Raw genomic sequence first — 14508 nt, 5'->3', positions numbered from 1 at the left:
TGTGCTTCTTAATAATTCTGTGTACATATTTAAAAGCGGTATGTGATGTAATAATACGAAGAACAAGTAGTAGTTATAAACTGAGAGAAGATACATATTACTTCTAGTATTGTTGAGAAAAATGTCCATCAGAAGCGGTTGTTTAAGCAAAAAAAGTGTCATGGTGCATATCGAAAGTGATTGTGTAAACAGAAAACTGTCATGGTAATTATAGAATGATCTTGAAAAAATAGGGGGTCTAAAGAAATCACTAATATGATTGTACTAAACTCACCAATAGGTTATTCTTAAGCACTACTGGTTAAAAGATTGAGGTTGATTTTTGGATTAACATCAAGTTTCCTATGGTTGATTACTCGATAATGCCTACTATCTACATGCTACTTAAAGTACACAAATCATTTTAAAAAATGCCAGGAAGACCAATTGTTGTGGCTATCAGATCTCTCTTAGAACCACTATCTAAATTTGTAGATGTTTTTCTAGAAGCTTCCATTCTAAGAGTTAAATCATATGTACGAGACGCCTCCCATGTAATTACATTATTACATGAATTTGATGGAGATATCAGCAACATCATCTTGGTAACATTTGATATTGAGGATGCAGCATTGAATATTTTAACCCAAATTCTGAATGACCAAACTGAATATGTAAGAGTTCCTACCTTTTCATTATTCAATTGGTGGCACTGGCATTGAAGAAAACTTTTTTTCTGCTTCAAAGGAAAATATTACAAATAAAGGTACTGCAATGGGAGCAACCATGGCTCCCTCATATTGCAATCCTGCATGTTGCAAACTTTGAAAAGGGAGTCATATCCCTTTGAAGAAGAAGTGAGGTTAAGAAATGTTGTATTGACGACATCTCTATGTTTTGGAGAGGAAGTATGGAGAAACTGCATACTTTCCATGCATGGCTCAGTACATTTGATTCCAATCTAAAATTCACCATTCACTATCATGAATCTATCCCATTTTTGGATGTAAGGTGATAATGGTTTTTACACTTCAGTTGATAAAAAAAAACAGATAAGAACCATTTTCTGCATTTCAATAGTTTCCACAATAGATGTCTCAAGGAAAATCTTCCTTATTCCCAATTCCTGTGCCTGAGGAGACTTTGTAGCTACTTTGAGGAGTTTGAGTCACAATCTAAGCCAATGATGGAATGCTTTAAGTATAGAGGGTACTCACCACATTGCGAGAGCAGCAGACAGAGAAATGTTACTCTAACTAAGATTTTCCAATCCAGTGATATCAAGAAGATACTGAACCACAATTGGCATATCCTTGAATGCCATCGCTGCTTCCAGAATAAGAAAGTGACAGTTGCATACACTCAGGGAAAAAACATTAAGGAAATTGTCACTCCATCAGCAATACCAAACCCTGTTACACAAACGGACTTGGATGTTGGCCATCGACCATGTGGTGCTTGTTCTGTTTGCTCTTCATCATTCAGTATTACAGAATTTAAAGATCCACATACTGGCAAGACATTTTTGTTAAAACATCAATCGGATTGCAATACAGAACAAGTTCTTTACTTTACGATTTGCCCATGATCGTTACTTTATGTGGGTAAAACAAAAAGGAAACTCAGAATATGCATGATAGAACATAGGAGCAACATACGAAGAAGTAATTTAAGCTGCTCCACTTGTGCAACACTGCATGTACTTCTCACACTCCTTTAATGACCTAAGATTATTTGTTTACCGAGTAGTCACAACACTATAATGTGGAGGTGATTTAGACTAATTTTTGTTACAGAAAGAACAACGTTGTATTTTTGAGATGGATACTGTTTCTCCAGCAGGTTTAAATAATGAAATTGATTTATCTGTCTTTTAGTTCAATCAAAGATTAGTAGAATTGCGTTGCATCTTCATAAGAAACACAGTCATTTTAGATGTTTTTTTCACTATTCAAACACTGTGTTATGTTACATTGGTGTTTATTATTTCATGTTAATATTAACATTTTCTTCTTTTACTGCAATTATCTATAAGTAGATTATGAGGTAAGGAATAGCTTACCAACATTTTTATTGATTTTTCTATTGCAAGTATTATGATTTTAAATGATATATGTACATGCATGTTTGTTGTGATTATGATTATTATCTTAATACACATATTTCATTTATGTTTTACTTTGTTTTTACCAACTGTTAAACTAATTACTGAATTAAATACCCATCTGCTAGCATCATAATATAAAGATACTGTTTCTTATATTAATATTTTGTTATTTTGTATTTTCCAACATGTTATAGCCAAATGCATATGATTTCATATTTAGCATATGTCTGTAAGTATATGTTATAATTCACCCAAAAGAGAGTAGTAATTATACATTCAGTTTTCTTGAAGAATGTTGATTATTTTTTAGACGGCACTACAGATGTACACATAATAATGCATGTCACACTTAACTGTAATATATATTCATCACTTCAAATTATCTTAAGATGTGACGCTCACAATAAATCCTTAGTGTTGTGACACATATAAGAAACCCCCAATTTTCATATATATATATATATATATATATATATATTTATATTTCTCTTGAGCTCACCCGACACCTCAAAGAAGATGTCATCATTACGTCATCAGGTCCTTCATTATTTAAATTGAGTAGGAAATCATCATCAGTTTGCTTCATTCCTAGATTATGAAGGACTGTTTCACTTCTGACTGTGAGGAATAAGAAACTATGTTTAGTTTGTTTTGTGTGGGTAAGCCTCTTTCCCAGACTTTGATTTGATAAGTGGATCACAAACTTCTTAATTTGTGGAATTAGAAAAGGTGCAGAGAAGGGCGACGCAAATGATAAAGGGGATGGGATGACTTCCCTATGAGGAAAGGCTAAAGCGGCTGGGGCTCTTCAGCTTGGAGAAAAGACAGCTGAGGGGAGATATGATAGAAGTCTATAAAAAAATGAGTGGCGTGGAATGGGTGGATGTGAAGTGTCTGTTTATGCTTTCCAAAAATACTAGGATTAGGGGGCATGTGATGAAGCTACAAAGTAGTAAATTTAAAACGAATCAGAGAAAATGTTTCTTCACTTAACGTGTAATTCAACTCTGGAATTTGTTGCCAGAAAATGTGGTAAAGGCGGTTAGCTTAGCAGAGTTTTTAAAAGTTTTGGACGGCTTCCTAAAGGAAAAGTCCATAGACCATTATTAAATTGGACTTGGGGAAAATATTTCTGGGATAAGCAGCATAAAATGTTTTGTACATTTTTGGGATCTTGCCAGGTATTTGTGACCTGGATTGGCCACTGTTGGAAACAAGATGCTGGGCTTGATGGACCTTTGGTCTATTCCAGTATGGCAATACTTATGTACTTAAGTAGGTCTAGCCTACTGCATGATACACAGTGTGTCTCATTGATAAGATGAGACAATTTTTTCCAGCAAGATGTAGCCTGGGGGGTTCTCCTTTCATCACATCCAAATTGAGAATTATAGAGGCTTTTATTTAATTTTACTTACGGTTCTTTTTTAGTAAATGTGTATAGTGTTATCATATGTGAGTTTGTTAGCAGTGTCAGGAAATATGAGATTTTGGCAGCTTTTTTAAAATGAATGTTAACAGAGCCAGAATAACACACGTGATAGTATAATATGTTATAAGTATTTATGGTTTTGAGCCGAACATTTGGCGAGTACTTTGATTTAATATATAAACCTGCAAGTAATGTCAGCTAGTAGAGAAGAGACGGCTGAGGGGAGACATGATAGAGGTATATAAAATAATGAGTGGAGTGGAACTGGTGGATGTGAAGCGTCTGTTCACGCTTTCCAAATATACTAGGACTAGAGGGCATGCAATGAAACTAGTAGTAAATTTAAAACAAATCGGAGAAAAGTTTTCTTCACCCAACGCATAATTAAACTCTAGAATTCGTTGCCGGAGAACGTGGTGAAGGCAGTTAGCTTGGCAGAGTTTAAAAAGGGATTAGACAGTTTCCTAAAGGACAAGTCCATAAACCACTACTAAATGGACTTGGGAAAAATCCACAATTCCCGGAATAACATGTATAGAATATTTGTATGTTTAGGAAGCTTGCCAGGTGCCCTTGGCCTGGATTGACCGCTGTCGTGGACAGGATGCTGGGCTCGATGGGCCCTTGGTCTTTTCCCAGTGTGGCATTACTTATGTACTTATGTAGTATGAGATTTTAGCATTTTCAATAATCGCCAGCAGAGCTAGGGGACAATTTTTATGAACTGTGGCTTCCACAAGAGTGAAATGGTATCACACAGTTCACTATATTAAAGTTGGATGTGATAATTAAGTTATAAGCATTTATGTTTCTAAGTAATATATCTGTTGGGCACTTTGATTTAAAAACTTTAGATGGCTCTAGACTATTTTCATTTCGCGATGGCAGCGGATTTAATCTATATTTTTACAATTTAATTTTTTAATTTTAATTTTATTATTCCACTTGTTGTTTATAAAGGAGGCATCTCCATCGTGTGCATCAGGTCTTTTAACCAGTATTGCTTTAAGAATAACCTATTGGTGAGTTTGGTACAATCACATTAGTGATTTCTCTACACCCCCTATTCTTCATATTCATGTTCACTTCAACTATATAATTAATAGCATGTTCACATTATTAATGTGTATTTTTCAAGGGTTCCATTTATTTCTTCTTTTTTATCACTGATATGTCTGATTTGTATTATTGTCTATGCTCATTATAGACCCCTGACGCAGGCACTGTGCGCTAAAACACAGCCCATGTCAGGTCCTTAATACAAGATTGGTGCTCAAGCTACACGATTAAAAGGATCTGTGTCCCTAATGGAAAATACATGACCATATCTGAACATTTAAGAGACTATTTTAAAAGCATCGACGTGTATAAACAGTAGTATTAAGAGTTGGACCAAAGAATGTGGAGTCGAAGAATAAATTATTTGCTTCCATTTATTTATGATAAAATGCCATCTACTGGAATATAACAATGCACTTGGAGACGCATGACTCGACACAGCCATGTTTTGGCTGAAATTCCTGCATCAGGAGTACAATATGCTAGAATGCTATAAATCCAATGTTGGGACATCTAACAAATGAGTTCTTAATGCCAAAGGGATCTAAGGTGCTCAGTATCAAGGAAACCTCAGCTTGTGCAAAACCAGTTTTGAGTAAAATGTCCTTGTTGAGTCGTGCTTCTCCAAGCACATTGTTATATTCCAGTAGATGGCATTTTATCATAATTAAATGGAAGTGACTGTTTTATTCTTGGACTTCACGTTCTTTGGACCTCATTCTATTCTTTGCTGCTTGCTACCTGTGAGGTGCTTGTTCTCCTCGTTTTTTGCCTACCTTAAACAGTGGCTTTTACATGTGTAGATTGGCTACATGTCAACCCCCAAATTCTAGAAATGGTGCCCAAAGGTAGGTGCACAATTAGGTGTGTGGTTATAGAATAGGGTCAGTTATGCACGTAACTTAGGGCCCCTTTTACAAAGGTGCACTAGCATTTTTAGCACATGCTAACCGTGTACACACCTACAGGAATATTATGGCTGTCTATATGTTTAGCGTATGCTAATTGTTAGCCCACATTAAAAATGCTAGTGCACCTTTGTATAAAAAAACCACTTAATTTGCTCTAAATTGGTACTTAATTGGTGGTATCAATAATTGGCCTTAAGAAGCACTAATTGGAAATAATGTGTACTTACATAACTGACTTATGTTCGTATTCTATAAACTGAGCACCTAATTTCCTTGGCGCACAACTCCAAAGGGGGTGTGGATCTGGGAGGGGCATGGGCAGGTCAGGGTCATTTACCTACATAACTGCCAGTACCTAGGTATGTTGGTTGAGAGTCCGCTGAGGCAGAGGAACTCTGAGATCCCACGACAAAGCAATGGTAATCAAGAAGGAATGAGAAATAGACCAGGCTAACCAGAGACAAACGAAGAGACTTCAGTCGATTGTAGATACTTTATTGGTGAAAACGCGACACAGTGCCGTGTTTCGGCTAGTAGCCTGCATCAGGAGTCTTTAGGATAAAATACATGAATAACATCTAATGGTCAATAAATGTAGACCCAAGTGGATGGAACAATGTGGTCTTTAAAAAGACCTTTGCGCTATAGGTGCTGATTTTCTTTTAAAATTTCCATGTGTGTGTAGAATAAAATATCAGTCCAAGCAATTTCAATGTTTTGACCCGAAACAATTAGAAGATTTTTTATTAAGTAAAGAAGTGGTTGATGTACAAGTTTAGTCACACACAACACTGTATAGCAGATTAGAGTTAGTCGCACGGGAATTGAGCTGTTCTTTTTGATTTATTTTTTCTTCTTGTGTTAATGCTTAATGTTTAAGTATTGAAATTTTCTTTAAGTCTTGGATCAATTGCCTAAATTTGTGGTCGTTAGTTTTGGATATTATTGTGGATAGTATTTTCTATTGTGAATTTGAAAAGTTAATTTCAATTTTGTGTATTATCACTCATAAGTATATATTATGAATGTTAAAATGATAAATAAAGAATTTAAAAAAAAGACCTTTGATTAGAAAATATGTGGGTTCTAAAACATATTTTACCCTAAAGACTCCTGATGCAGGCTACTAGCTTAAGCACGGTACTATGTCGAGTCTTCACCAATAAAGTATCTACAGTCGACTGAAGACTCTTCGTTTGTCTCTGGTTACCTGGTCTATTTCTCATTCCTTCTTGATTACCAGTGCCTAGGCATGAACATTTAGATCAGCCTTTGAGCTGGAGTAAATGCTCGCACTTAGAGTTATGCGTGAAAATGTAAACTTGTGCTAGTATTCTATAATATTATAGAATTTACATTTAGCATGCATCATTCTGGTGCCAAAATTTCAACATCATTGCTTGATTATACCCACAAATGTGTATTTCAGAAAGCCACTATTTATATGGTTAGAGGTCTAGGATGCAGAGATTTCAATGGTTTAGGTGGGCCAAAAATTTATATGTTTATTTATACATGTATATTTAAATAAGTTTCTCTGGTGGCTTCTATACCAACTCTGAGGCACATATAGGTTTTTGTACTCATTTTGACTAGGGTTGTAAACAACAGGGTTTAATTACCCTTAATTCCCCCTTTTTTGTTTCTGCCTCAAACGTAAAAAAAAACCCAAAAACCTATTTTGGTGGCTTTTGGGCTCATTTTGAAAAGAGATGGACGTCCAAAAAGTGACATAAATCGGTGTTTAGATGTCCATCTTACAGAGTCGTCCAAATCGGTATAACCAAAACCTCATTTTGGACGTCTTTCTCCAAAGTCCATCAGAAGGATGTCCAAATCTCAAGGGGGCGTGTTCAAGGCGGGACTTGGGTGTTCCTAAGACTTGGACGTTTTTCAGCCATAATGGAATAAAGCAAAAACGTCCAGCACTAAAACTTTGATGTTTTGAGCTAGACCTGTTTTTCTTATGAATAAGGCACAAAAAGGTGCCCCAAATGACCACTGGAGGGAAACAGGGATGACCTCCCCTTACTCCCCCAGTGGTCACTAACCCCCTCCCACCCCCAAAAGGTGTGTTGAAGAACATTAGTTGCCAGCCTCTATGTCAGCCTCAGAGTCATACTGAGGTCCATGACAGCAGTATACAGGTCCCTGGAGTAGTTTAGTAGTAGGTGCAGTGCACTTCAGACAGGTTGCCCCAGGCCCATACCCCCACTACCTGTTACAATTGTGGAGGAAACTCCAAAACTCACCAGAAGCCCACTATACCCACATATAGGTGCCCCCTTCACCCGTAAGAGCTATGGTAGTGGTGTACAATTGGGGATAGTAGGTTTTGGGGGGCTCAGAACACAAAGTAAGGGAGCAATGGTGAGATGTGTACCTGGGAGCATTTTATGAAGTCCACTGCAGTTCCCCCGAGGGTGCCAAATTGCTGTCCTGGGATGTTAGGGGGACCAGTCTACTAAAAATGCTGGCTCCTCCTACGTCCCAATGGCTTGACTTTGGACGTTTTACATTTGAACGTTTTTTTTTTTTCAAAAATGGCCAAGAATCAAAGACGTCCAAATCACAGGACATCCATGGTATTTGCGAACACAAAAGATGGATGTCCTTCTTTTTCGAAAATGTCCTTCTTCCCGGTTCGGAATTTGGATGTCTTTGTAAAACGTCCAAATTCTGACTTAGATGTTTCTTTCGAAAATGCCCCTCCACGTTAGCTAATTGCCACCACATATAAGTACAGTTTTGTGAAATTGGGGATATATAAGTGCCAACACCTACACATGGAAGCTGACAAATTACAACTTTCATATATAAGTGCCGCACCATGATGCCACTCTTGTTTTCCGTATAGGGTTTTGCAAAATCACTGCTTCCACTCTACGTGTTGGCAGATACATGAGTATTTTTTGATGTCCTTATTTGTATTTTATAAAAGGCTCGGAATTCGGCAGAGTCTTTTGCAAAATACTAGGGAAATGTGAACATCCTGACCTGGTCGTCCTACTTCCCCACATTGAACTGCTATACTAAATGGGGCCTCGTGTATACCTGCATATTTATGAGCTCGCTACACTTCCCAAGATGCACATTTCTATGAGTTTCTACGTACAGCCATCTTGCAAATATTTAGCCACTCTACAGCAGACAATTTTCAAAGGGCAAAGGGACAGATAGACCCGCCTAACTGCAGCCCTAGGCAGCTGGATTATTTTGAAAACTGCCATGAAAAACTACCTGCCTATCTTGTACGCATGGCAGGTTTCAAAGTAAAAGTATGCTGCAAAGTTCACTGGTACAAAATAACCACATGCTTTGTCGAGTGCAGGCAGCATAAAACAATGAGATACTAATGCGTGCAATGATATATATTTTTTAAAATTCTCTTCCAACTATATCTATTCTCAGTGATGGTGAGGAACTGTGAGCATGATTTCAAAACACAGGTGTCACAGAAGTGTTTGCAACCGATGCAAGTACTATTGCTTGACATTTCCTCCTTTTAATTTGGTACAGAACAGAATGAATACAGATTTCGTTTAATATCTGGCCATGATCTGCTCTGAAATTCCCTCAGTACTATGAATGTAGTACATGGTTAAGTATTCAGTGAGTGGCAAGAGAGGATGATGTATCGGTTGCTTCACGTTGCCAAATACAATGTGATCTCTAAGGGGTCCTTTTACTAAGATGTGGTAAAAGGGAGCCTGCGCTAGCGTCAGCGTGTGTTTTTGACATACACCGAGGCCCTCTTTAACCACAGCGGGTAAAAGACTGTCTTTTTTGCTGGAAAAGAAATGCCGTGTGGCTGTTTTGGAGGGGAGCACTTACTGCCACCCATTGAGGTGGCAGTAAGGGCTCCTGTGCTAACCCAGCAGTAACCGCTGCCAGATTACCATCAGGTAAGCACCAGCGCTACAAAAAGTAGAAATATTTTTGTAGCACTGGAAATGGCGCACGTTGGGGGTGGAAACTTCCAATGGATATTTCCGGATTGGCACTCGGCAAGCATGTTGCCGCATGCCAACCCTTTTGTAAAAGGACCCCTAAGTTTTTGCCATCTGTATTGTATGCAGGTCATTTCATAATTTCAGAAAACAATTATTAATATGGCTGTAACTATATACTGCACAGAAAAGGCATAAGAGTCAATTAAAAATGACTTTGTATGAATTAAAATAGAACTTGGAAGCTATAGCTATAATCTTGAAATATAAATTTTATAACATGATCAGGATCTGTTGGGTGGGGAGTGGGGGCAGGAGGGCCATTTGGTCCAGGCCTCACAAAGAAAAGGCACATATGCTTGGAAAAATGTTTACTCAATATTTTTTTAATGAGTTCCAGGACTAATTTGCAGAGGCCTGGGCTCCTCTGACCCTCTGAAAGGCCCTGAATATGACAGTAGCTGTGACATTTGAAATACTATGTAGGGCTTGATCTCGCTAATATTTGGAGTACTGACTGCTGCTTGAAGAGGTTTTGGTGACTGAGGGAGGAAGTTCTCAGCGTGGGCTACCATTAAAATGGGTTATTTTACCACAAGTCATGCTATTTTAGCACAGGGTCCCATTTTATACATTAAGCCCCTGAGCTGAAGTAGCATGACTTGTGGTAAAGTAAACTTTTTTTTTAATTTATAAATTTTAGTGTGTACAATTTATAAAAAGTACAAGAAAATTGAAGTATCACATTAACAACAAAAAGAAGAAACCAAAATAAAGTAAACCAACAAGCCCACATCATAGGATGTGACTAAAACCTATTTTCTTAATACAAAGAAAGAAAGAAAGAAAGAAAGAAATCATTAGGGTATCACAAAAAACCTAAACATTATTCGTCCTAATACTAACTTATGTACTTCAGCTCAATACAATGGTTACTTCTCAGCCTTTCAAATATTGCTCCAGTTGCAGTGAATCCCAAAAACAAATTGCTTGCCCTGAAAAGATATAATAGGCTTACATGGGAATTTAAAAAAGAAAGTAGCACCCAAAGCCAAAACTCTTGGTTTCAGTGCTAGAAAAGCCTTATGTCTGAGTTGTGTTTCTTAGGATACATCAAGAAAAATGTAAATTTTTGCACCACAAAATTGCACATCTTTAAGAAAATAATCCATTTTAATGTTAGCCCACATTGATAACTTCCCTCCCCTGCCCACCATGAATAGGGAGCACTTTCTGCCCTGAATCAAAGTGGTGGTGGAGGGAGAGGAATCAGTTACTGATGTGCCATCTTTGGAAACTTTTTATAAGGGTAGGGATGGTTCTTCAGGTAATGGGGGCTGTTTCAACATGGGTTGTAGAGAGGTGTGGTAGCCGTGTTAGTCCTCCTCTCTAACTAAAGTTGGGGTTGCATATGAAACGATGGGCTCTGTACTTTGTATCTGCATTAAGCACACTAGTGAGATTTTCAAAAGGAAACTCAGGGGCACTTTTACTAAAGGGTTGGTGTTGCAACTGGCTTGCGCGCTATTTCTGGAACTACCGCAGGAGCCCAGCGGTAGTTCCCACCCCCAGCATGCACCATTTTCAGCACTTACTCATAAAAACCAGATATGAACTTGAAAGCAAATTACATGCTGTAAAACTGAGTTAAACTAAACATTTTCTTGTGGCATAATGTCTGAACTCTGAAACTGGACCGCTGCCTTAACTTACCTAACAACTACTAATGCACAGTCATCAAGGAAACAGCCTGGCCCACCCTACCATGCTACTATATGTTATTCATATTATTTCATTTACTCACTGATTTTAGCAAAGGCAAAAGCTTCTGCACTTAAACTATAAAGGACACCTACTGAACTATGAAAAAGGGAAGACATTTTTCTTAGTCTTATTTAGCATATTGTGAGAAAGATTATACAACCCATGTTATCAATAGAAATCAAACAAAATAAAACATGGAAAAGAAAATAAGATGATACCTTTTTTATTGGACAACTTAATACATTTCTTGATTAGCATGTAATTTGCTTTCAAGTTCATATCTGTTTTTTATGAGTAAGGATGACTGCCCACAGCTGCTAGCCATGACAGCATTGGGGCTCAATCACGTTGCTGCCTTACTGGGCCCCTGCTTGTGCCTGAAAGGATGTCAGTCAGCAGCTCCAACAGCTGTCAGAGCCCCCTCTTGCAAAATGTTCAGGCGCTTCCTTCCCTCTAGCCCTCTTTTAGTCTTCCCAGGGCCTCCTCTCTAACTAAAGTTGGGGTTGCATATGAAACGATGGGCTCTGTACTTTGTATCTGCATTAAGCACACTAGTGAGATTTTCAAAAGGAAACTCAGGGGCACTTTTACTAAAGAGCTGGCGTTGCAACTGGCTTGCGCGCTATTTCTGGAACTACCGCAGGAGCCCAGTGGTAGTTCCCACCCCCAGCATGCACCATTTTCAGTACTACAAAAATATTTTCTATTTTTGTAGCACTGGCGCTTACCCGGTGGTAATCGGGCAGCAGTTACCGCCAGGTTAGTGCAGGGGCCCTTACTGCCACCTCAGCGGGTGGCGGTAAGTGCTCCCCCCCAAAATGGCCGTGCGGCAAGTGGTTCACTTACCACATGGCCATTTCTTTTTGAGAAAAAAAGACAGCCTTTTATCCGCTGCAATAAAAGGGGGCCTCAGCGCATGACAAAAACAAGTACTGACGCTAGCGCAGGCTGCCTTTTACCGCAGCTTAGCAAAAGGACCCCTCGTTGAAAAAAGAATTTCCCTTTGAAAATGAACTTGGAGTCCTGCGGGTCATAGAATACTCATTGTTGTGCTCTCCATATAGCAAATTAGCATTTGCATTCTTGGTACTACACTAGTACATATCCTTTGGATTTCAGAGGTGTTGAGTACAATTCTGGGGCTGCAGAATGTGGAGTTAATACTTTGTATATTATTTGTTTAACCTATAACCAAGTACAGATTTAAAACCTTTTTTTTAAATCTTTTTACAGGTTGGATCTATGATGTCACAGAAAAGTATGATGTTTCCTTCTACGTATGTGGTTTGCTATATATGGTTGGGATAATGTTCTTGCTGCTTAAGCCTTGTCTTAAAACAAAACCACAGTCTGAGAAGGACACTACTTAAAATGGACAAGCTTAATAGACATTATAAACTTTTGAAGTACTGTTGACTATAAAAATGAAAGGTGATAAATGCTACAATGGAATGCTGGATGGGAATATAATATTATCATAGTCTTCTCCAATTTTTTTTTTATACTGTAACAGCAAATGGCAACCACCAGAGAAATTACTGGTTTAAAGTAAAAACATTTTAAAGTTTGTATTTTGATCTTGTAGTATTCGATGACTATGCCCTTAGTGGGGGGGGGGGGGGCAGTTTTTAATCTGTTTGCATTAAGGCAACGTTCATGGGTACTCTTCTGAAGACTTTGCACCAGTGGCATCTCTAGACATAAATATGTGGGGTGGCAAGCCAAAGTGACATTTCTGCACATCTCACCACCACATCACACACCCCTTCCTTCCAAACCTCCTTTTTTTAAATTATCAATATAAGACACCAGGCCTTCTATGCATAAAGAAACCCTTCCCCTCTAGCTAGTTTCAGATACCAGCTAAAACCACCATTGTAAATGATAGCATCGTTCACCAAATTCTTTTGTATGAAGTGAAGGCTCAACAGGATCGGACAAAATCTCAATATTATAAACTCCATATTCCCCAACAATGGAGCTATCCCTCTTACAACACATTATGCAAATATATTCAAATTGTGATTAACACCTCAGGAACAGCACATGCTCCTTCCACTGCCAGACACTTTGATTAAATCAGATGGATTTTTGCTTATGTGGTGACTCTATAGGATGTGGACTTCACTAATCTTAAGCATTTTTATTTTGAGTGCCAAGGGCCTATTGGTCAATAAGGCCAGACACTTTGCAAAATAACACAAAACCCTGCAAAATGACATTCAAAACCTATATAGCAAGCTTACCAAACCATAATAGTTCTAACTCAACTATGAAAAGACAATAAATATTACACTGGGCCCTAGAGCACCAGTATACCTACTGCTGAAAAACTAGGACAAGCTGGATTGCTACATATTCCTACACAAAGAGTACATGCTAGCAGAATCCTTAACCTGAGTTGCACATGCAGAACATGAGACCCTCACCTGATACAAAATAGGGGACCACAAAAAACTTGCAGACAAAAACTGAAATGGAGACCCACCTCCCTTCTGCCCAAGAAAACCAAACTCTATAAGCAGGGCACTATTGGTACAGGTGAAACTAAAATGCATTTTCTCCTGTACTCTACAAAATACAACACTAGAAACGGTGTACATTTCCCAAAGCAGACACATTCTAATCCTTAAAAGGTATTAAATAATATTTTTCTTTTCTACCTTTGTTGTCTAGGCATTATATTTCTAATTGGGCTGATCCCAATCTCTTTTCCACTTTCCTTATGTCGGTCTTCTAAATTACTTTCCAAGTTTGCCTTTCCATTTTGTTCTGTCTCCTCTTGTCTTCTTTTCTTTCTGTACATCTGTCTACCACTGATCTTTCTTTTTATGTTTGTTCCACTTTTCTCTTTTCTGTGTTTATATCCACCCATTTCATTTTAACCTAACACTCCCTCTCACCCTCTTCTCAGTTTCCTCCTTTTAATCTCTCATCTGCCTACCAGCTTTTCCCATCTCCCTCTCATCCTCTGTCCAGCAGATATTCTACTGTAAAAAATTGTGGAATACAGAATGTGAGTCCACATCTTTGGTAATAGACCATTATGTGCAGTGGCTGCCTATGGGCTCAGAAGGACAAATCAAGAAGGAGAAAAAGAGAAAGGCACAGATGCTGAACATTTAGTAGAAACAGACTTTTATGTGGATGATGAACTGAAGTCCATACACATTGCAGCAGAGACCATTGACTTATTAAAAGAGTGCAAACAGTGCTAGCAGAGGCCAGTCTGAGACTCCACAGGAACTGATTGGAGATAAAGGAATGGATAGTCAATATTGGATGTTTTCCAATAAACTCCAAAAT

At 38.1% G+C, this 14508-nt stretch overlaps 1 protein-coding gene across 2 annotated transcripts in view; it reads left to right on the top strand.

The window, feature by feature from the left end:
• SLC16A14 (solute carrier family 16 member 14) overlaps positions 1 to 14508 on the top strand; it is a 78231-nt gene that overhangs the window by 62235 nt on the left and 1488 nt on the right. Inside the window, exon 5 of one of the 2 annotated variants that reach the window (XR_003943623.1) lies at positions 12436 to 12633. Coding sequence is in view for 1 of the 2 variants with exons in the window: in XM_030216980.1 (XP_030072840.1) it covers positions 12436 to 12572 (137 nt within the window). In the remaining variant the exon portion in view is untranslated. Of the gene's footprint in view, positions 1 to 12435; positions 12772 to 14508 lie in introns of those variants that run through there. The other variant, XM_030216980.1, reaches the window with a different exon arrangement.

The sequence above is a fragment of the Microcaecilia unicolor genome, chromosome 10 (genome assembly GCF_901765095.1).
Source record: "Microcaecilia unicolor chromosome 10, aMicUni1.1, whole genome shotgun sequence".
In the NCBI taxonomy this organism is placed as follows: Eukaryota; Metazoa; Chordata; class Amphibia; order Gymnophiona; family Siphonopidae; genus Microcaecilia; species Microcaecilia unicolor.
This window is presented reverse-complemented; position numbering and strand designations above follow the sequence as displayed.